Source organism: Haemorhous mexicanus, chromosome 1, assembly GCF_027477595.1.
Source record: "Haemorhous mexicanus isolate bHaeMex1 chromosome 1, bHaeMex1.pri, whole genome shotgun sequence".
NCBI lineage: Eukaryota > Metazoa > Chordata > Aves > Passeriformes > Fringillidae > Haemorhous > Haemorhous mexicanus.
In genome coordinates this window covers 85,549,567-85,572,619 of record NC_082341.1, presented here as the reverse complement: position 1 = coordinate 85,572,619, position 23,053 = coordinate 85,549,567, and the positions used below count along the sequence as shown (strand labels likewise).

Here is a 23,053-nt window from a genome sequence, read left to right as displayed (position 1 = left end):
CATGACACCCGAGTGTCACAGCAGCCCTAAGGTGGAGCTGTGAGAGTAGAACAGAAGAAAGATAAATGAATCTTTCTCCTTCCTCCCTTCACTCCTGCCAATTTAACATCATGTAACTGCTTGTATTGCCTGAAAGTCAGCGCTGTGCATTTGATATTAAAGGCAGGGATTGTCATTTTAATAATGCATTGCCTTTGATAAGAAAGCAGGACATCACTGTCAGCAGTGACTGACCTGTAGTAGGTGGGGACTTAGAAAACACCAAAGTTGGCCCATTTTCTTAGTTAGGAGCATTTTAGTCACATAAATATCTCCTAGAAGAGTAAGACTAAGCCATGAATTTTAGGACTTCACACCAAATTCATCATAATTTATGCTAAGACAGACCAAAGTTTTGACTTGGGTTCAACTCTTAATTCTTAATATGATCTAAAAATGTGAGAATGATACATTTATCCTTGCTGCCAGTTGGAAACTGTCTGCCTTATGCTTTGGTTTTATATGGAAAAGGCTAAGCAGGAACGTCACAATTAGATTTCAGAGAAAATGTTTTCTGGCCAGGATGTTTTCAAGAAGACCAATGCTTCCACAGTATCACACCTGCTGCTGAACAGAGGGATTTGTCCATTTGCAACTCTTTTTCCACAGTCAGTGCTCAGTAAGGGGGCACTGCAGTAAAAATGCAGATGGCTCCCAGAATCTCTTGCAATTGTGTGTTAACACCAGTGTAATAGATAGAGTAAAGGCTTCACAGTACCTAAGGTACTTCCTCTGATGGATTCTGTGGTGGGTAACTCCTGTAGAACTTGAGGCAAATACTTTTTTAGGGCTTCCATTGATCATGTGAAACCTAATTATGCCAGGGATATATTACCTTAAAATTTTTTTAATTAAGGGTAAGATTTCATATGCAAGAGAATCTCTCACAGCAGCCATGCTTAAGTGAGGAAAGTTAATATAGCTCACTGCGAAACTTCCTCCCATGTTTGTTTGATTAGATCCAAGAAGAGTGTAATAACACAGATACATTAATGAATGATTTTAACATAGCTCACAACCTTAGGTCACAAAAAGGCAGTCAGCTATCACAAATGCCCCAGTGTGAGCACTGCTTCTAAACTGAAGGTAATCCCTAAATCTCTTTGTGGCCCAAAACTTCTCTCTTACATCATCATCTTTTTGTGATCCTTTGATGGCAAAGCATTGAGAGATGAGAAGGTGACTGCTTGTTACTGGTGCTACTTGAGCTTGGCTGCTTGGTGGGATTTACATTTTCCAAAATTGTTTCTGAAATTCATTGCCATATCCATTGAATTACAATGATTTCAGGGCTCAAATGAACTAAATGAGGCACTTCTAAAAAGCATAAATGATGCCAAGAAGATCCATCTGGTCCCATGCCACCTGCAAGAGAAGTTTGTGCTACGTTTTGCTATTTGTTCCCGCACAGTGGAATCCACCCACATCAAGTTTGCCTGGCAGCACATCTCACAGCTGGCAACTGATCTTCTGAAAACATGGGAGCAAAACCACCACCAGCAGTAACAGCAGTGAAGTATAAGTGGAGATGAGGTAATTAACTGGCTTGCTCTGTGTTGCCAAGTTTTATTTTAGGTGCAGGTGGGAAAGTCAAACTATGAAGGAAAAAAGTACAAAACCTGTTGTTATATAGCCCAGCTGCAGTAGCAAAATCCTTGCCAGCAAGTTGAGTTGTAACCATAGCCCTTCTTTCTCTGTACTGTGGTTTTATCTTGCCTGTTTCCAGGATGCACATAGCCAAGGAGAATTGAGCTGCAATTTCTTACTACTCTGTAGTCCAAGAGCATTTGTTCAACCAGGCAATGGAAATGGAAGGGTTAGCAATCCCTCCACTGTCCCCATTCACCTCTAGCACACCTCCCCTTTCTTCACAGATGAAACTAAGAGGTCTTATAACCAATTAATTTAACATTACTATGACTGCAGGAAGAACCCAAGTTGGGGGAGTTTAGTTCAGGTTCTAAATATGTTAGTATCTGAATAGGCATGCACAAATGTTGCCAGGATTTGGGGCACTATCGTGTCATGATATACTTGCTGCAGAAATTTTGTAAATGAACAAAGGACAACAGACCTTCAAGACTTCCTTCACTGCATATCCAGACTTAGGAGAGTGAGCACTAACTGATTACTAATCATCCTTCTGATAGGTTCTCTACTTTCCCCTAAATGGCTTGCTTTTAAAACAGCAATTTTGTCAAATTCCAGCAAATAGTTTATGCTGGCTATTGGTTTCCAGATTGATCATTCATAATCCCTGAAAAGCTCCTCCTAAAGAGTTTTGTCAAAAGCTATGTGCTACCTGGTATTCTGTATTTTTAATCAAGTTATTATCAGCAGTGATTAATTGAAAATAGTCTGTAAGATATGTTCTGTGAAACTGAGTTGTGATTTGTTTTTATGCCTACCATTTTGATTACTTCATGGTGTAATAAATCTTTGACAAAATGTGCTAAGAAATGTGACATCAAAAATATCACTCTTAGTTTCCCATATTAGCTAGCAAACAAGTAAGCAAGTGACAATAAAAAGAGGAAGTAAGAGAACAAACCCCCCAAATAAGCTGTGGTGCCCCCATCAGTGGTTTTCTTCTATTAACAGTGATGAATGGGAAATGAAAATACTGGAAAACCTCTTTCTGAGAAAGTCAAATAATATATATTTGACACAAACCATTGATACATCATCCTGTCAAAGGCAGGCACAGTAAAGAGCTAAAATGAAAGTTAGAAGTGAAAGTCAGAACAATATCAAGTCACAAAGTACTTTTGCAATTTTAAAAACATAAATTCCTGACAGTTATTTTTGTGTAAATAAGAACAATATAAGTAGCTGCTCCAAGAAAAATAATATGTAGGATTCATTTCTACATTTGCATTTCAATCTTCCTTTAATGCTCATATTAGCTTCTACATACTCTAGAGCAATGTGCACAACTATTCAGCTTTCCTCCTCCATCCCCTTCAAGTGTACTTCCTGCAGTTGGGAAGTTGCAAGTAGACCAGTGAAAATGGATCAGGACAGTTAATTTGGCACATGGTCTGCTCCTATCTCTGTCTTTCCTAATCTCTCACTTCTGGGGTGCAAACTGGGAAGGACTGTTATTTCCATAAGGAACTGATTTCCCAGGAAACAGATGAAGAAAGGGATAGCCAATGAATTTGGTAAAACCCAGTAATACTTGAGCAGGTGACTGACACAAGACACTACTGTCAGCTACCGTGTCAGAAATTTTCATAGCATCATTCTCTTCAGAACCAATATGAAATTTAGGTTTTCTGTGGCAGCACAATGCCATAGATTGATAGACTGAATAGAGTGCAATATGCTGGCACTTGTTCCCTTCCTCTGCTACTATTTTTTTAAAAAAAACCAGTTATTTGGATCTCATGACCTGGAAAACAATGTTCATCCCTAACACATATCTTCCACACTGATACAATTTTATAACTTTTACTTTATGAAAACTCTAGAATCTTGGAGCCAAAGAATAACATGTTCTCTGTGAGACAGGCCAGTATTTTGTATGGGAAATATAAGCAGGACTGTTCAGGAAAAAAAAAGAAAAGAGAGATCAGATTTGGATCAAAGCTATCACAGAGTAAATCCAGGATAATTCCACTGAAATGAAATGGAGTTGCTCTGGGCTTAGGTGACTATAATTGAAATTAAAAATCTGACTAATAAGTATTGGAAAAGAAAGGCATAAGGTAAGGCACCCCTAAACTGAACATAAGAAGATTCTGCTGGAAATCTGCTCCATGGAAACCAGAGCAGAGATGAATGATGCCTGTGTGAGCCTCAAACTGCTGTAAAACTGGGATGCAGGCAAGATGCACACCCAAACCTAGGAGAGATGAAATGTCCCCAACAGCCCAGAATTAGACATAGATCCCTTTAGACATTTGTGGGAAAATACTGCCAAAACTGACATTCAACTAAGCATTTTTCAGTATCTGGATATCAGTTTTAGAAGTGACTGTTTTCCAGGTACAGAAACTCCTTTTGGCAAAGAATTTAAGATAAAGGCTAATTTAAAATATAGATGGAATAAAAGTTAATTCTTGGGGTTTTTTTAAAGAAGTGACATTAGTAAATTTGTCTAATAAACAGCAGTGTTGAGACCCATGGAATTACATTTCCCCCTGGCTAGCCCAATACTGCAACCTGAAGTTTATGGCTCTGGTTTTTCTGAAATTCTAGAATGATGCAAATATTTAACCAGTGAAGGCCTTCATAGTATTCAGTCTCTCATATCTTCTTTTCTCCATGTGATAATTCCTTCTTAGACTATTAACATTAGGTCATCCGAAAAGGAAACATGGGCTGTGTAATCAACTCAAGAAGAAGCATTGAAAGGAACATTTTAAAAAAAAGCACATAACTGCTGTTTCTGTTCTGTAGCTTTGCAAAGTATCTGTAAGTGAGAAACTATATTTATGAATAGTTAATGCTAACCTGGATTTATTGTGCCTTGTGTGCAAAAGCTAATATAGCCTGTGCTGATGAATACTGTTTGATATTAAAAATAATTACAGAATCCCAGAACTGTACTTTAGTAGAATATCCACATCTCAAGGAAGACTGCAGCTATTAGAGAAGGAGGGAAAAACCTGACTTTTACTTTCAGGAACCTCAATTTATTTTTTTTTAAACTAGTAGAGTACAGTATTTATATTCTTAATGACAGATTATATTTTATTACTGATGGTGAAATGAAAATGTATTTATGAAAACATTGGTAATATATAATACTCTGAACTGCATTATAATTATTAGATTTTTAATTTTTTCTTGCGTTTACATACAAGATTCGGCTCATGGCTGTTTTGTTGTTGTTGAAGCACTACTCATCACCTTATGTGATGAGTAGTAATCACATTGAAGTTGCCTTACAACAGCAGTCTAGACCTTGAGATATATAAACTTGAATTGCTCAAAGACAGAAGCAAATGAGAAATAAAACTGAGGATCCTAAAGACCAGGGTGGTTGGTGAGGGCAGGTTAAATAACCATCAATGGATAATACCTGTATAGCATATGTAGAGTTTGTATGTTCTAAGTGGAAAAATAATCGGAAGTCCAGTGCTCTAATTATGATTTGTGAGCTGTTGACTCCCTTTAAAATCTGTACCCAAAACCTCCTGAACACACATATGGGTTTTAATTGGCAACATAAATAAACCAAAACAAAACTACAGCTATTGTCTCTTTGTACTTAGCTAAGCTTTGCCCGTCTCATTCATGCCAGATGCACTGTAAAAGGCCCAACTTCCCCACTCTTACCAAGTCAGTGCACGGATTTTCACCACCAAGGACTTTTTTTCAATGTGTCCTTCAAATTACTTTGCAAATGGGAGTTGGCAAATTTTCCTGCAGGAAGTTTCCTCCTTAGCAACAGGAGTCTAAAAAATACTTGGCCATATCCAGGGCTAATGCCAACCCTTCTGCCAAGTTCTGCACAGTGCTGCCGCTGGATCTGCCACTGGAGCCACCTGCCCAGCTTCAGCTTTGGTTTGTAGCTCCGGTCCCATTCGATATGACAGGGAAGGGGCCCATGACATCAGTCCTACCTGGCTGCAGGTCCCCAAGGCTGCTGTGCTCCCTGCCTCTGTGCAATCCCAGGGAAATCAGGCAAGCATGCCTTGGGAGAAATTTGATGGCAGCAGCGTCACACACTATTTAAATGTTAGCCCAGTTGGGTCTGAGATGATAGCTTGCATACCAGCACAGTTTAATGTGCTGTCTGCACTGATGGCATAACAAGCCTGATGTATAACAAAAACCTGACAGTAACTGCAGGAAAGGTTCCTCACGGGAAATAAAATGTGCACCCACACAGAAGCGTCTCTGTTAATACCAGAGGTGTAACTGCAGCTTAAGAGTGCTCATTTGCATCGAGATTGGTGTGCTAATTTGAACGTGGGATGGTGTGAGCCACATGGGGACTCCACCACCACATTCAGTTCATGGGATACTTCCACGTGGACCAACATCTTTTGCCCTGTAAAACAGTGTGTCATTCATCTTTTCCTTGTCAGAGCTGTTCTCCCAAAAAGGGCTGTGCAGCAGCTTTTGTTTTCAGGAGTGTTGGAAAGCGTCCTCTTCTGACACTGCCGTGGTGGCTGTGGTGGTCCTGCAGCCGGTGCCACAGGGATAGAGATGAAACAGGCCACAGAGGTCAAGTGCTCGTGTGCCTAAGGGCCAGGTACCCATCACTGGCCGCGAAGGCATCACCAGGGTTAGGGCTTTGTGCTTCGGCCATCCTTCATGGAACCTCCCTCCTCTGGAGCCTGTCCTGCACGGAGGGCTGCCAGGCAGGGACAGAGCCCGGGACGCCACTGGCCAGGCCGCCGGTGAGCCGAGCAAAGGGCATGCAGAGGGCCTTCCGACCGCCAGGAGAGGAACAGCGGGAAGCTGGGGAATGCTGATGGGGTGCCCTGCTGTTTTGGGCAGCCAAAGTCGAATTTGACAGGAAGAGCCACAGCAATTCTGCTCCTCAAATCACCGAACTGAAGGGAAAGACCTCGTCTGCCCCACAGAAATTGCTCATCCACGTTCCCATTTTCTTCTGCTACTGAAAATGGCCGGGACAGGCAATAAACGTGACAGAACCTGTTTCATTCTCCAGCCTCTCCCTTCTCGGCTGCTCTGACCTTCAGCTGAGGAACCAAGCCCTGACCAGAAAGGTTTATCCGAAGCGTGTGAGCAGGGCTGGCAAGGCGCGGGAGACGACACCGGCACCGGGAGAGCGTCCGAAGCCGCCGAAGCGTTCGGCGGGAGACACGGGAGGGATCCGGGAGGGAACACACAGAGGGGGCGGGAAGGATCCGGGAAGGATCCGGGAGGGAACACACGGAGGGGACGGGAGTGATCCGGGAGGGATCATGCCCAGGGTCCCGCCGCCCCCTGCAGAGCAGACGCGCGCCACCCGGCGCGCGGCTGTCAGAGCGAGACCGGCCCCACCTCCCAAGGCACGGACCCCGCGCCCATTGGTCGACGCGCGCCTCAAGCGCAGCCAATAGAGAGCGCCCGCCCTGCCGCGCGCCGTCCCTCCCAGCGCTGCGGTGACGTCAGGGCGGAAAACCCGCCCCTCTCCCACTTGGCCCGGTCTCCTGACCTCTGATTGGCTGCGTCTTCCGGCGCGCTGTTACCCGATTGGCGGGCGGGGCGGGGCCGGGCGCAGAGCGGGCGCGCGCGGTTGGCGGAGGCGGCGGCGGCCGGTGGGTGCGGGGTGCGGGGAGCGGGAGCGGGAGCGGCACGGCCGGGACTGAGGGGGCACGGGAAGGGAGGAGGGAAGGGAGGGAGCGGCGGGACCCTCTCGGGACTGTGGCCTCCGCTTCCCGTGCCGTGAGGGGGCACCGCCCGCCGCCGGGCCGGCCTGGGCTCCTAAGCTGAGGGGCCGTGGCTGCCGTCTGCGTAGGGGCGGCGAGGGCTCAGCCATGCCCAGGCAGCTCCCCGGCTGGATTCCCGGCCTGAGGGCAGTGAAGGGGGGGTGTGCTCGCGTAGCTGGCTGTGTTTCCATGGGCCCCGTGCTGGGCGTGCTCGTGTGTGGCGGCAGCGGCAGCAGCTCCCGCCCCTCCGCGCTGAGGCGAGGCACGCAGCCGAGTGCTGGATCCATCGGTGGCGGAGCTTGGATACACCCCCAGCTCCAGGCGGGCACACGGAGTACGCTGTCCTCGTCTGGGAACTGTTGTGGCTGAGCCTATGTGCATGTGGCTCTCTGGGAGAGAAGTTGCGAGGCTGTGAGGACAATTAATATGGGTTAGACTAGGGGGAGAGAATGATGTCAGACAGTGTTAACGATGTATATAAATAACTAAAGGCTTGGTGTCAGGAGGGAGGATCCAGACTCTTCTTGGTGGTGCCGAGCAATAGGGCAAGAGGCAATGGGCAGAAACTGAGGCATAGGAAGTTTCACCTGGCTATGGGGAAGAACTTCTTTACTGTGGGAGTGACCACACTGAAACAGGTTGCCCAGAGAGGCTGTGGAGTCTCCCTGGAAATAGTCAAGAACTGTCTGGACACAGTTCTGTGCCATGTGTGCTGGGATGACCCTGCTTGAGCAGGGAGGTTTGACCAGATGACCACTGTGGTCTCTTCCAACCTTCCCCTTTCTGTGATTCTGAGAATAATCAAACTGAAATTTCAACCTGGTTACCACTGTTCACTTGTTATGGCCTTCCCTCAGTGCTATGAAGGTGACCACTGAATCCTTAAGAAAATGGTGGTGAACTTGAGATTTTGTGTTCTGAATTATGGAAGTGTTTCATGGGGGCAAATACCTGCTATTAAACTTTTCCCGAATTTATGCTTTTATGTCATTTAAGATATTTTTGATTCAACAGTTACAAAAAAAATTATGTGCACAGTGAAAGCTGTTTAGAGAAAAGAAGTAAAAGTCTGCAGCCTTTCACCCCCTGTTCATCTGTCACTCAGCAATGGATGGATGATGATGTGAGTTTGTATCAGATTTTCTAGGTACAAGTTACACTTCTCATGGTACAAAAGTTGGGAGTAACTTTTCAGAGAGAAAGTCTTACTTTAGTGGTTTTGTTTTGTTTGTTTTAATTGGACTTACTTGTAGAGGTGCCAGATTTGCAGGTAAAATGTATTTTGACTTTTCTAAACAGCTCTACAAATTTGGGCTGTAGTAAAAAAAAAAATCAAACCAAAATTATTTACATCCTCATTTTATATTGTGTGTGTAACCATATAAGTATATGAGCAATAAACATATTGTGCCCTCTGTTGTCTAATGATGATGCCAGTCTACTTGCAAATAATTAGGGAGGACACCCCCACATGGCCTGGATCCCTTCAGTTCTGTCTCCCCAGCCTTGCATGAGCATTGCACCTGTACCTTCCTCTGCACTCCTGCACAGTCCGTAGCTGATCCAGAGGATTGCAGCTTGACTCACACTCTGTTGGAAAGGGTGCAGAATATATGGACACAATACTTTGCAGAGAAGGAAAATACGTCATGAATGTGAGCAAATAATTTCAAGTCAAACAAAATACTCCTCCTGAGCCAAGTGTCATCTTCCCTGTTTCTTAAAAAAACCCTACACTAAAGGAGTTAAAATTCCACTTTCTGAAACTGAGAAACAAGGATTGCTTTAAATATGCAAGACCTTTTCTTCTCTAAAGTGCAAAATGGGGACATTTTAGTGCCTTTGAAATGGAAGAAATAGTTTTGAACTTTTTCTGGTAATCTATTAATATTTTCTTAATATGAAGTCTTTGCTACATTCAGGATTATTCACTCCATTTTTATCTCCCCTCAGAGACACTGCACACAATTTTACTTACTAGATTAATTGTCTCATTTTTATTGCCATCACTGTAATAAATGAAATCATTCTGACAGTGGAGTATCCTCTGTCCTCTGCTGCACTGTGCCATATTCTATCAAATAAGAATGAAAGCACTGGTGATTTCATTTAACAAGGCCAGTCTTTGCTTGGCCATCTGTTACCATTCTTTGCAGCCTACTTACCTCCCCAGGAGACCTCTGGTTAGAAGCAAACTCTCTCTTTTTTCTTTTTCCCCCACTTTTTTCTTTTCTTTGGACAAGGAAGAAAAGAGAACCTCAGTCTAAGAGCCTTTGCACCACAAAGCTGGTTGCTTTTTGAGAAGATTGAAGTGTCCAGACTGTCTAAGTAGCTTGCAAGACCTCCTGCTCTGTTTCTCACAGTTAAAATAATGTAGGTTTTCCTGCGTAAGTATTTAGGCAAGGGGGGAAGCAGCTGGTGTGAATGGTGTGAATTGGCATTTTGTGACTGCAGGTTTTTTCTGTCTGTTCCAGCGTCAGCCATGGAGGCCCCCTCCCCCAGCGCGGCACACCTGAGTGAGTGGCAGGAAAGTTCCTTTGCTGTCACCTCTGGCACCTGCACGCCTGGGCAGAAGGCAGATGGGTTCCGTGCCAAGATGCTGCGCATTCAGTATGCATGGGCAAACTCCGAGATCTCCCAGCTCTGTGCTGCCAGCCTGTTCAAGAAGTACGCAGAGAAATACTCTGCCATTATTGACTCTGGCAACGCAGAGACTGGCTTGAATAACTATGCGGAAAACATTTTGACTTTGGCAAAATGTCAGCAAAGTGACAGTGACAAGTGGCAATCTGCCTTGACAACAGATAATGTGTTTGAATTGAAGTGTGTGCGAGAGAGGATGCGGGCTGGCAAAATTTTCCAGAGCTCTCAGATGGCACCGACAGATGCCCGTGTACGAGCTGATAAAGGGGTCAGCGCCCCCGCTGCTCCAGCTCTTCCTAAACTCCATGTCTTCGGCGGTACCGGGGAGACTGAGCTCACTGCTGCCTCAGCAAAATGTGCAAGTCAGGGACCAGAGCTTCTTGGGCATCTCTCATCTTCCAAGTCCCTTCAAAGCAGTGTGCCTCCTGTGACCAGAACTGCAGACACACTTCCTGCCGCTTCAGCCTCCTTAGGCAAACAGGTTCTTCCAGGTTTCCAGGCAACTCCGCTCTTTGGAAGTAAAGAAGCCACTAACAGTAGTTCTCTGAAAATGCCAGGTAACTGTTATGATGGACAAAATTCCTCTCTTTTCAACCAGTCAGCTTTATCTGCCTGGTCTGCAAATTCTGGGAAAAGAAAAGCATTCTATGGTCTGGCTGATGAAGGCAGCACAGCTGTTCCTAGCCTTGCTCCATGTCAGGCCTCCATTTCTACAGAAACTAATGGTTTTTCAGGGCAGAGAAACAGAAATGAAGAGAGCAGTGCTCCTGGGTTTAAAACTGCAAAGGAACAGCTGTGGGTGGATCAGCAAAAGAAATCTCAAAACCAGCGTGCTCCAGTTTCATCATATGGAGGCGTAAAAAAGTCCCTGGGTGCAGGCAGGTCTCGGGGTCCGTTTGGCAAGTTTGTGCCTCCAGTTCCGAAACAAGATGGAAGTGAAAATGGAGGAGCACAGTGTAAGCCTCATGTAGGGGAATCAACAGACCCGTTGCTGCCTGTGGATGAACGGCTGAAAAACATAGAACCAAAAATGGTTGAACTCATCATGCACGAGATCATGGATCACGGGCCTCCGGTCAGCTGGGATGACATTGCTGGAGTGGAGTTTGCCAAAGCTACCATAAAAGAAATAGTGGTGTGGCCCATGCTGAGACCAGACATCTTCACCGGCTTGCGTGGTCCTCCCAAAGGAATTCTGCTCTTTGGCCCCCCTGGGACTGGCAAGACCCTCATAGGCAAGTGCATCGCATGCCAGTCTGGAGCAACTTTTTTTAGCATCAGTGCCTCCTCTCTGACTTCCAAGTGGGTGGGTGAGGGGGAGAAGATGGTCCGTGCGCTGTTCGCTGTGGCGCGCTGCCAGCAGCCAGCCGTGATTTTCATCGACGAGATCGATTCCCTGTTGTCCCAGCGCGGAGAGGGGGAGCACGAGTCGTCCAGGAGAATAAAAACTGAATTTCTGGTGCAGTTAGATGGGGCAACAACCTCCTCTGAAGATCGGATCCTGGTGGTTGGAGCAACAAATCGACCCCAGGAAATCGATGAAGCTGCCCGAAGGAGACTGGTGAAGAGACTGTACATCCCTCTCCCAGAAGGCTCCGCCAGGAAGCAGATTGTCACCCGGCTGATGGCAAAGGAGCACTGCTCTCTGAATGAAGAGGAAATCAAACTCATAGTCCAGAAGACCGATGGGTTTTCTGGAGCAGACATGACACAGCTCTGTCGGGAAGCTTCCCTGGGCCCCATCCGCAGTCTGCAGTCCATGGACATTGCAACCATCACGCCGGAGCAGGTACGGCCCATCTCTTTCCTGGACTTTGAGAGTGCCCTGAGGACAGTGCGGCCCAGCGTGTCCCCCAAGGACCTGGAGCTCTATGAAACCTGGAACCAGACGTTTGGCTGCGGCAGATGAGCTGCATCACAGCTGTTTCACAGGAGCAGTGTGGGATTTCAGCACTGCCACGTATTAAACCTGTGGCAATTTCGTGCATCTGCACTTTGTTTTGTTTCTGTCCTGGAATTAAACCTCCTCATGTTATGCAGGCAGATGTCCAGGCTCTGGCTGAGGCTTTTGCTGAAAAGACCATGAGGAACTGCTGCTCATGATACAAGAAATTGCTGAACAGCAGTGGCATTGAGAGGCTGACAGCATTTACAGATTGCTGGGAGAGATGGAAACAAATTTCCCTGATGTTTCAGGGGAAGGTTATCAAACCTCAAAAATAATTGAAAGGAGTACTTGGGAACTCTTGCAAGGTCCACCATACTGTGTCAGTAAGGGATTCAAGTAATAGCAGGAATACTGATTTTGGGTAGGAGTATGGCAAAACTGGACAGGGAAGAATAATTAGAGGTGCTTTGTTTGGGAGGAGAGGGTGGAGGTGGACTTACATGGAAAAATGGAAGGGAGAACGAAAGAGGAAGGTCTCTTGAGTGTTGCTCTTGTCTGACAGCTTTTTGGATCATCACTGCAGTCAATCCCAGCTTCTCATTAAAAACTTTTTTGGATGATTTTCTGCTTGACCTTACTTTCTGTGCTGCATCAGCATGTGTGGGTGTGTTTTATTGGAAGGTGTGGACGCCTGCAGGTGGAGAAGAGGCCATGGGTCACGGGGGCTTTAGGATCTGGGCCCAGCCATGGGGTAACCAGTGTGGGCAACCAGGTGCTGTAGGCATCCAAAACTCACTGCCAAACTAAGGGCTGGACAAGCTGGCAAGGAGGAGGAGCAGGATTTGGAAAGAGCCCCCCAGTGGCAGGACAAGGGTGTGGGTATTGGATAAAGTTGAATGCCGTGGCAGGGTCTGAAGGCTCTATGTGTGAGGTGTCCTGGTGAAACGGGAGAGTGTGGGGGTTGTGTCACACTCTGATGACCTCGGGTGCTTGAGGCTGGAGCGGAGGGACAGGGTGGGGCTGTGTGTGTTTATGGGAGTGCATTTGTGTGTGTGTGTGTGTGCTGGGAAAGACACTGCTCCCTCTCTGTCCTTGGCTCACCCTCACTTCTGGCTGGACCCCCAGGCAGAAACAGCAGCAGCTGCATCCATCAAATTGAGATGGAAGATGCCTTACTCCAAGAGTGCTGGGCTCTAGTGGTCAGGAAGGAGAAATCCCATGTCCCAACACCTCCTGGGTTCCTCTGCTCCTTAAAAAGTCCACATGCATCAATGGTAAAATTCTTGGCTAGTTTGTATTTGTCATTCTCACCTAAGACATGAAAGAATGCACAGCCTTTTATTCACGTAACCTGTCCTTGCCCACTGGCTGAGCACTGCTGCCCCTGAAAGGAAAAATAAATGGAAATCTTTCCTTAGGATTCCTTTGTCGGTGTGGCTGCTCTGCTGTCTGTGCTTCATTTTCAGTTTCTCTAAAGAACTTTTTCTCCTATTGGGGAAACTGCAGAGCTTAAAAGCTGCTCTTCCTCAGATTTCTCTAAAATTGGATGAATGCTGTTTAACTTTAATTTTTTAAGACATTTGGAAACTACAGGGCCCAGGAGATTACAGTGAGCCTTGAATTCGGAATAATTTGGAAGGTTTAGAATTTCTTAGAGCTCATCCTGATTTAAACAAACGAGTCAGTTTTATTCATAGCTCATGTTTTTAGTGAAGTCTGATATATATCAGAAATTGATTTGCAGAGATGTAAAAATTCAGGTATGGGAATTTATCTTCATTTTTGAGATAGTGAAAATAGAATAATTAGATTATTCTGAAAGAATAAATGTGTGATGTGGTTCAAACCAATGGATTTTTGTCCCACTTGGGTAAAGATTATGAGATTAAGTCTGTTCTTACAAGTTCCATTTTGGAGAGCTATAAACACATACTAGGTAAGACTTTTGCTTTCTCCAAACATTTCTTTAAATTCATTCTTCAGGCAAGTGAATGAAACACCAGAGAATTTTAATTGTTTAGTTAAAATAAGGGTTGCTCAAGGGTTAATAAATGCCTTATTCATGATTAAATAATTGCCTTATTTATGCTGGGAATTATTCTGGTGTGCTATGTGAGCATTCTGTGGTCATCTCTGCATCTGAATTTTCACATTTTAATGGAAGTGCTCTACAAGGAGGGATCAGTGAGAATCCACATGGTGACAGAGAATAAAGCTCCTTCTGAGGTGACAAGGACTGGGACAAAAGTTCTGTGCAGAGGTATTTGTCTCCTGTGAAGTGGAACTTGTCAATGAGGTAAAAGGTAGAACCAGACAAGGCTGTTGTTCTTCCGCCTACTTTTTAGATTATTCATTACAAGAATTACATGAACATGCTCGCGCTTTTTTTTTTTTTTTTTTTTTTTGAAACACATAGAAGTAGTGAAAGGAAATATTAGGTAAAACTTTTTGTGTTTTAGTAATGATGCAGGTGACACCACCATCTCTTCAGCCATGTAGCATCCTCTGGGTTTGCTGCGGAGCTCAGAGCCAGCAGGACTTGCAGTTTCAGCCCAAGATGAGTTTCATAACCCTCTGTAACAGTGCCACCACACAGCAATTCGACTGCCAGGAACATAATTTCACAAAATACAGAAAATTGCACAGAAATAGGGCATGATTGTAATTTAAGGGAAATGGTGCAGATAAATCCACTTTAATGGGTCTGTTTAGTGTATGCAGTATGTATGTACTTCATTATTTATTCTTTTTGGCTGGCTGATCTGGAAGAAGAAATGCACAACTCTGGTTTTGTGGTTCAGCAACATTGGGTGCACAATCTCAGGGTTTTTTTAAGGTAAATAATTGCAGTCCTGGAAAAGTCAGGTCTTATTAATAAACAAGGCAATTCAGACTCTCAGTGCATCTTGGATTTGAGTTATCTAAATGTCTCAGAGCTGTATCAAGTCCCCTGGGGGATTTTCATTTGCAGAAAACTGTGCCAACACATGTAGGGGAAAAAGCTGATGAGGCAGAAATGATCATCACCTGCTAATGGCAAGTGGATGGAAACCAGGCTGGCCTCTTAAGAGCATCACTAAGATTGTCCTTTTGAAATAAGGCAATTTCCTTCTAACAGAAGTTATGGAACTGCTCACAAGCCAATGTGACATTGGAAAACAACACACCAAACCAAGCAGCATGGCCTGTCCCCTGGGCTGCAGTGCAGGCACCTGCTACATGGGTCTGCTGGAACCAGCCAGGGAGGAACCTGCTCCATGGGTCTGCTGGAACCAGCCAGGGAGGAACCTGCTCCATGGGTCTGCTGGAACCAGCCAGAGAAGCTGCCCCTGCAGCCCTCCCCTGCTGACACCTTCACACCTGCATCCAGCATAAAACAGTTCATGTAAAAGTGGGATAGCAAAGATACAGACACAATATTCCCAAAGTCCACATTTCTTAGCCTTGCTTTTTAATATTTTGTTACCATTCTGTATCACACCTGTAGAAAATCAGCCATGTAAGATGCTTTAGATATAAGCAGCTGTAGTACTAATAGGTTTCTGGTACTTTTTTTTTTTGTCCCATTAGTTGAGAAGTTTCATATAACCTTGGGTCATAGCTGTGAAGCCAAAATAGCATTATCAAAGAGTTATGGGCCTGGAAAGGGCTATAAGGAATCTGCAAATTCCCACTCCGTGTAAGGTGAATTAATTTTTGTGATTCCTGGTGCATGTTTTGCCTGTTTGTTCTTTAAAAACATTCAGAACTTATAAAAACCTTGGTCTCTTTTTGGACTTCATTTCCATACCAGTGATATGATCACACTCAGGACTTGACGCACGCAGTAGGTGCCAGGATGCAAGCACAGAGTGGTAAATGTTTAGTGTTAGCCATTAATAAAGTGGCTTTCTTGCCTGAATTCTTCTTCAGCAGGGTTCAAGATGAGTAAAATTCTTCCCTAATGTTACTGTGATGCAAGTGTTCTGTGCCTTATCCTGCCTATCACATCACAGACGTAGGGAAAGGTTTAATCATCCCCTTTGTGGCAGGTACCTGAAACAGTTGAGATGTCATCATCTGGCACTACAATAGTACCTGTAGTAAATAAAAGTCACTCTTCCACTCCTTTTAATTATTTTCTGTTGGTTAGACTTCTGATCACTTCTGTGTGCTCATCTCTGTTCAGTGCTGATACCCCAAATGCCAGTGCTCGTCAGTGATAAGGGATGAAACGGGAGCAGAGTGGGACTGACCATGGGTGCAGGGTGGTAGATGAACTTTTCACTGTATTGTTCATTTTCAGCAAAGCTGTTCTGAGGTTGCTGTGTTTTCCCCTCTTGCCCAGGTTGCTTTCAACAGCAAAGTTATGCAGAGGAGCTTCCCTCTTCCATCACTAATAGTCACCAATGAATCCATCATCGCAGCTGCAGGAAAGACCCAAGTGAAATCTCTGGCATGCCTTGTTGTTTGGCTCTTAATGCACTTTGATTATGGCTTTACAGCTAACTGGGCAGAGGTGTTACAAAAATTTAATAATTTCCATCTTCAGAAAATATCACAAGAAAGACTCAGAGAAGGTGTGTCCTGTGTTCCTGTGTCCATATTCCCGTATTACCAAGGCACATAACCTGTTCTAAAGGCATGTAAAGTTGTTTTCTTGTGGCAAAGATGGAGCAGTAAGCAAATGGCAATATTGTTCTCTTCCAGAAGCTGGGGGTCAAGGAAAGTGAACGAAAGCTGCAAGGATGCTTCAAAGACAAAAGATCTGCTTTCTGGCTGGGGGAGAGATGATGCAGTGCTTCCTCGCTGTAGGTAACTGGGGAAAAGGGGAACAGCTGCCCTTTCTTCACCCAGGCATGACTGGAGTCGTTGGCTGGGCAGGGAAGGGGGAACAGAAAAGGGGAACTTTCAGCTGTCCGAGCTCAAGCAGGGACAGGGCTGCTGTGCATGTGACTCGGGCGTAGCATCACAACCACCAGCTCGTGGGGGCAGCTGAGGTGATCTCTCAGGTTCCCAAAGAGCACCCTGAGCCCAAGGGAGCCCCTCTGTTTGAGTTGGGTTGGCTTGCAGTGGTCAGGGGCAGGGTGGCATCTTGCTTTCCATCATGCCTTGGATCTTATCAATCCTCCTTTGGCCGCAGCAGCGAAATCAAACAGCCAGGCTGCTTCAGGCTTTCCACCAAAGCCACGGGAGAAAAGCTCCCAGGAGCTCAGGCTTTCCCTAAACTGTGCTGATAGAAAATTCCAGTTTCAGATTAGTTTGCCTAGTTTTGGAATTGGCAGGCTGCAATCTGAAATTCTCTCTGAGCTTTGTAAAATGGAAACACCTGAGCACCAAGAATTACATGATGGCCAGCCTGCTAATGCATTGCTCTGAAAGATTGTCTGGAGAAATTGTGTGTTCACAGGAGGAAATAAAAGCTGGCTTTTTTCTTTCCAGAAGTAGATCACAAAGTTCTGGAGAGTGGCTTGTGAAAATTCCTACCCAATTCTTACAGGTTTTGAGTTCTGTCCTATGGGTTAAAATATAATAAGATTAAATTGCCTAGGCTTCTGGTTTTAAATTTAGAGTGGTTTTTCTGATTTTCAATTACTGGTGTTAGTAAAACTTTCTCTTTATAACTCTTTGCCTACAGCCAAAGGCCAGTGTGTCTCTGCCAGCTGGGGCAGTTCCACCTAAACCTGTTGTGAAGGATCATTTTGATTAATAAATGTCTCCAGTCCCAAATATTCCTCAGTGGTGGTGAAGACCTACAAGTCAGTTTTCTCCTTTCCCAAATGAGTAATTTTATTTTGTGACACTTGCAGCTAGTGACTGCTTCTCCCTGCTGGTCTGATGTAACCAGTGAGATTTCTTACAAGAGTTGTTATGAAATGACTCCTGCTCACATACTTAATTCAATATTCTGAAGAAGGAAAATTTATTTGACCTGTGGATTTTTTTTTTTTTTTACCAAGTATAGAAAGAAAAAAGAAGAGGGGTAAATATTGACACAGAAGCCTGAATTCACTTGATATAGTGTATTTTTTGCACACCAATTATTTGCACAACAGAATGGATATGGATCTGGTATAGTGAGGGATGTAGTCATTCACACAGCATTATAGACACTTCTGATTTTCCTTAAGTGATGGAGAATTGTTTTCCAGAGAGGGCACGGACTCTGGAAGCTGGTGTCTGCAAGCTATTCTGATGCCAGCTTCTCTTCAAACAGACTCAACAGAGAAAATGGAAAAGTACTGTGGGTGGGGAGATTGATTACATGTAAAGACACAAATTAATGTGTACTTTCAGGCTGTTTTGTCATTGATGATGTATTTTTCAATACCTGTCAATGGCTTAATGTCATATGAAAACATACATCTAGTGGTGATGGGACAAAGCAGAAAAAGAAGACCACTTTCAAGAAGGTCACAGAACCTCTGGGCTGGCACAGCTACAACTGGAGAGAAAGAAGAATCTTGTAGTGGCAATTCTATGATCAGTTCATTATTTTCTGAACATACTTTGTGATTTTTTTTTCAGTGATTTTAATGCTAAATTTAAAAGGTTCCACCCTGCTTAATGCGGTGCCTTACTGTCATATGACAGTGAGTCTGAGAGCTGACTGAAAAAAATTAAATGTGATAATTAAAACATTGTGATATCAGAAGTCATTCCAAAACCAGAAGTTTTGCATCAGAGAAACAGAAGATCAAATTTTCAGAAACTTTTGCTGTCGTCTGCTGAAAATACACACACTCTGTCTGTAAATGTCTCAGAAGGGACAAGGCTGAGCACGCTGGGGACTGCTCCACTGTGGTTTCATTCATGAAAACTTTTTTTCATGTGCTTTTAAAAACAGTTGTGGTACTGCAACTCCCCAGATAGCCATGGTAGTACAACTCATGCCTCTAATTACCCCAGAGTAGGGGGAATTCATGCCAGGGAATGTTACCTTTTCTCTGTAGAGCAATCCCTTTAAAAAATATGTCCATGTTTTAAAAGTCTTTATTGCCCCTAGAGCAGTGGAAAAGCAATGCTGTCTTATTTTTGTCACGAGGGAGGAATGAATGCAGTTATTGCCTGTGGGTGAATCCCAGTATCCTGGACACAAGTGCCTGCAGGTGGCAATGGCACTGCTGCTCCTGTCTTCCACAGGCTGGGAATGTCTCACACAGCGCTGTCAGCAGCAGAAATTGTGCAGCAGGGTATGGGAGCCGGGGGAGCTCAAAAACGCTAGCTCTGCCTGCATCTAGGACAAGCCTGAAAAATGCTTTGCTCAGTCTGTGCTATATAAATCTTTGAAGTTTATGGAGAAATAGTTATCCCCGGGACTCCTCTCCATTTCCAGTAATAGCAGTCTTTTCCAGGGAGAGGAACACAGCTGTAGTGTTTGAGCTGCTCTTTTTTTGTAGCCTGCCGCCAGATGGAGTTCTTTTCCTAAAGAAGTCCATCCGATTTCTTAAGGAAAGCCCAAGGGTACTAAATATTATTTCCTTTTTTTGTCACATAAAATCATCCAGTGTCAATGACTTGTTACTGGACTTCTATTAATTATTGTATTTGTTGTTTCTTTTTGTAGGGTGGGCTTCAATTTTTGAGATTTTTTTTTTTTTTGAGGGAGCAGCGAAAACCAGGCTGACACTTACAGAACTTCCTATTTAACAAAGCTGGGATTCTAAAAGATTAATTTTACTTCGCGTCTCAGATCAATGGGGGCTGGGAAAACAGGTGAGAATCCCGGTAGAGTGCATTTGTACTTAAACTGATGCTTGATCTTGGACATTTTAATAACAGAATAAATGAGCAGATACACACAGGCTGAAGGTCCCGAAAGTGCATTGGCATGTAGATACGCAACAGGAACTGAGTCTGATTAGCTCAAAAGTCTCAATTCATGTGAGTTTTGGTGGATAGTAAATGGCAGAGCTGTCCCAGAAGTGAAGCCACCGTGCTGCTGCTCCAGGGTCCAGGAGCGGCACCGCCCGCGCCCAGACGGGCCGGGCCCGCTCCTGCTGCCCCGGCCAGGATTCCCTGATTCCCTTGTGCTGGGCAAGGAGTTCGCTTTTGGGGCGATCCCTCTGCCAGTGTTCCCCTGAGCTGTCTGGGCAGCGTGCCCGCTGGAGCGGAGCTCTTGCGGCTGGGGAAGCCCCTTGGCTGATTGCTCTGGAGGAACGATGCTCCGCAGCCGCGGGCGGCCTCAGGCCCCGAGCGCGTTTCCAGGGAAAATCGCTGATGCCACCCTCGGCCGCCGCTCGAGGATGTTAAAAGCCCGTGTATATCCAGATAGAGGGGGCTAATATTGCTCTGTCTCCCTGAGTCCTACAGTTTCTCACTTCCCTGCTTTGCGGGTCAGATGCTCCGAAGCCAATTTACATCAATTCCTGGCACTGTTTTTAAAGGAAGCAAGGGGGAACAGCGTGAAGTCTCGCTTTCTGCCAACAACAGGAAGCGCACGCTCTTTGTCAGGCAGCTTGGTTCAGCCATCCCTTTTGTTCGGCCAACAGATTTCGGGACTACGGATTTGGTTTTCCACACAGCAGCGCTCGGCAAATCCTTGGAAAGGCAACGTCATAGAGTGGCAGCCGGGATGGTCGGGGGAAAGCCCAGCGCTGCTGCAATTCCCTTTTTCGAAGGGAGTGTTGCTTTAAAGAGCCCTCGCCTGAGGGAAGGGAAAGGAAATGGTGATAACATCTCTGTGCCGTGGCTCTGAACGAGCCGCTGCCGAGATCCTGCCGAGGGTGGTGGCTGCAGGAGTCTCCGGGTGGCCTCTGGGCTGGTGCCGGTAACACCCCTGTCCTGCCAGTGAGACAAGTGAAGAGGTGCACCCTTGGATCCTGCGCTTAATTTTTGTGCCTAAAGCAGGGCAAGGTACTTTGTGGGGTCCAGAAAGTTGTTGTGTAGTTTCCTGAGATGCTCACAGATCAGTCCAAAATCGCTATTTATTTTCTCTCTCCTGACACAATAAGTAAAATTAAAACTGATATGAGACTACCATAAAAACCCAGAAATCCCCAACTCTCTGTGATATCCATCTTTGAGGCAGCTCTTTCCAGACCCACTTTTTGCATGCTGACCACATGTGACAATTGTACTATTATTTATATTTTTTTTTCCTTATCACTGCTGCAAAACTTTTTCTAAAGCTCACTGCAGAAGCCAGTGTTTCCTACACCCATCTTTGTTCCTCCCAGTGTTTTCCTGGTGCAGACACAGGCTTAGGCTAAAGAAGCCAAGTGCTATTTCCAGAAGAAATTATTTTTTGTATTTTAACACCCCCCCACCACCACCCCTCACCCCGATTTTCTTTTTTTTTTTTTTCTCTTGTGTAAGTTTCTTTTCGCCTCTCTGCTGCCACCAAACCTCCTGGCATTTGTTTCTTCTGGGCATTTCCTTTCTAACCCATGCTAGGAGACTTGTCAGGGAGAGCTGTGGAGCTGAGTGGCTCCAGACTCTCCCTCTTCCCCCTGCCCTGAAGGCTTCTACTTGCTCAGCACTAATGCAGTCCTGGGCTGGAGAAGAACTACGGTCCTGGTACAATATTCATGACATAAAATTATGGAAGTAGCAAGAGACTTTGTAGCAAAAGCAGATGTGGAAATGATGGGGTTTGAGTTGAATATTTCCCTGATTGCAAAGGAAATTAGGCAAGCAGTTTATACAGGAGAAGCAGAACCAAAAGGAAAGCTCTTCGCTTTCCCCCTCGGCACGTACTGTTTCTCCAGAGAAGCTGTGGTGATCCTGCAAAGTTAGACAAGGAGGGTGTAACAAGTTCTTCCCTATTTTCTGGAAATCCCACCCTCTTTCCACAGCTTATCTGAAGTTTCTATTTTGCACGTTCCTATTTGTGCGAAGTTTGGGTGAGCCTCATCTTTTCCGTTGCAAATGAGCCTCTAACTAAAGCCCTCATAGGCTGATTTATTTTTTGTTTGGTCCTTTGGTTTGGGATTTTTTTTTCTTTTTTGGTTTGGTCTTTGTTTTTTTTTTTTTTTTTAGGTTCTTCCCTGACATTGTTGGGAGGGCAAATGGAGTAATTTTGTGTTGTGCTTTTGAAGGTTTAGAAAAGCATCCCAGCTTGTTAAATCAGTTGGTCACATAAAAGAGATATTTGAGCAGAATATTGCGTATCCGCAGAAAAGTGGAAAGAGGGCCCACAGGGCTGTACACCAGACAGGGAGACCCTGTCCCAACATTGCTTTCCTTTTCTGTCTGTGCATCATTGGAAAGACATTTGCAAGGCAAAAGCTGTCTAACTTCAACAACTAATCATGGAACAGACAATGTGTCTTGGTATGTTTGGTCAAAATATTCTGTGAAAATAGGCAACTTAAGATGTTTTCATTAACAAAGAACTAGAAGGGAAACTGGCAGCTCTTGGTTAAAAAGATATCAACTATTGAAAATTTTGAATTAGACAGACATGCAGTATTTGCACATATAGTACTTGTGCACAAGCACACACATGCTGTGCTGTAACGTGAAGCCTGACTTCTTAGTCCTGTGGCCTTTTCTCAATTCTTAGCTGTTAGTGTGAGGGTCTGCTGAGGGTTTCCTGAGTTTACTGTCCACCAAAGCTTAATCTCTGGCTGGAGAATAAATAAGCGTTAGAAGACCTGGCTCCCAATCCTGATTTTGTCAAAAACCTGTTGCACAAACTTGCATAAGGAATTCAGGGAGCATTTTGTGCTTCAATTTCCCTTCAGGGAAGGGAAGGATGTAGTTGTTTCATACCAGTGCTGCTGTTTACAACCTTTCAGAAAAAGCATCCTGAATTTTGGAAATTATAAAATAAATTTAAAGACAACAGGAAGAAATTATATTTGATTCAAAGTAATTTCCACTTGCTGTAATCTCAGACACACGGATACGCACTCATCCTGAAGTCAACAGAGCTATGTTGGAAACAAAAATGGATCTTCTCCAGGACTCTGTATCTCCAGAGAAAGGGATAGTAAGAAAAAAAAATATTTAATTAATGACATTTAAAAAAAATTAATTTAATTAATTAATTAATTAAATCAAAGGAATTATTGAAAAGGACTTGCACCACACAGTTCTCTGCTTTGTCAGAAGATAATAAAAAGGAAGTGTGAATGTATAGTGGGAGCTCCTGGGTTGGCTGCCTGGATTTAGCAGGGGTGGGGTAGGGAGCTGTCACTTAGATCTAAATAGAAGAATAGTTTTA

At 44.6% G+C, this 23,053-nt stretch overlaps 2 protein-coding genes across 4 annotated transcripts in view; both read left to right on the top strand.

Annotated features, from left to right (window-relative positions):
* The window catches only part of DDC (dopa decarboxylase), a 56,446-nt gene extending 51,207 nt beyond the window's left edge, over positions 1 to 5,239 (top strand). Inside the window, exon 14 of the mRNA XM_059855458.1 lies at positions 1,330 to 5,239. Coding sequence (XP_059711441.1) covers positions 1,330 to 1,545 — 216 coding nt within the window. The 3' untranslated portion in view covers positions 1,546 to 5,239. The remainder of the gene's footprint in view (positions 1 to 1,329) is intronic.
* A 1,979-nt stretch (positions 5,240 to 7,218) lies between these two features.
* On the top strand, positions 7,219 to 12,524 carry FIGNL1 (fidgetin like 1). 3 transcript variants are annotated; one of them, XM_059855444.1, is made up of 3 exons: positions 7,362 to 8,496; positions 9,621 to 9,746; positions 9,848 to 12,524. In XM_059855444.1, exon 3 carries the CDS (start codon positions 9,856 to 9,858, stop codon positions 11,923 to 11,925), a length of 2,070 nt encoding a protein of 689 aa, XP_059711427.1. In that variant the 5' UTR covers positions 7,362 to 8,496; positions 9,621 to 9,746; positions 9,848 to 9,855; the 3' UTR covers positions 11,926 to 12,524. The 3 variants fall into 3 exon arrangements, with proteins under 3 accessions (XP_059711410.1, XP_059711427.1, XP_059711419.1); XM_059855436.1 differs by having other exon boundaries at positions 9,617 to 9,746; XM_059855427.1 differs by lacking the exons at positions 7,362 to 8,496; positions 9,621 to 9,746 and adding an exon at positions 7,219 to 7,262.
* The last annotated feature ends 10,529 nt before the right edge of the window (positions 12,525 to 23,053 follow it).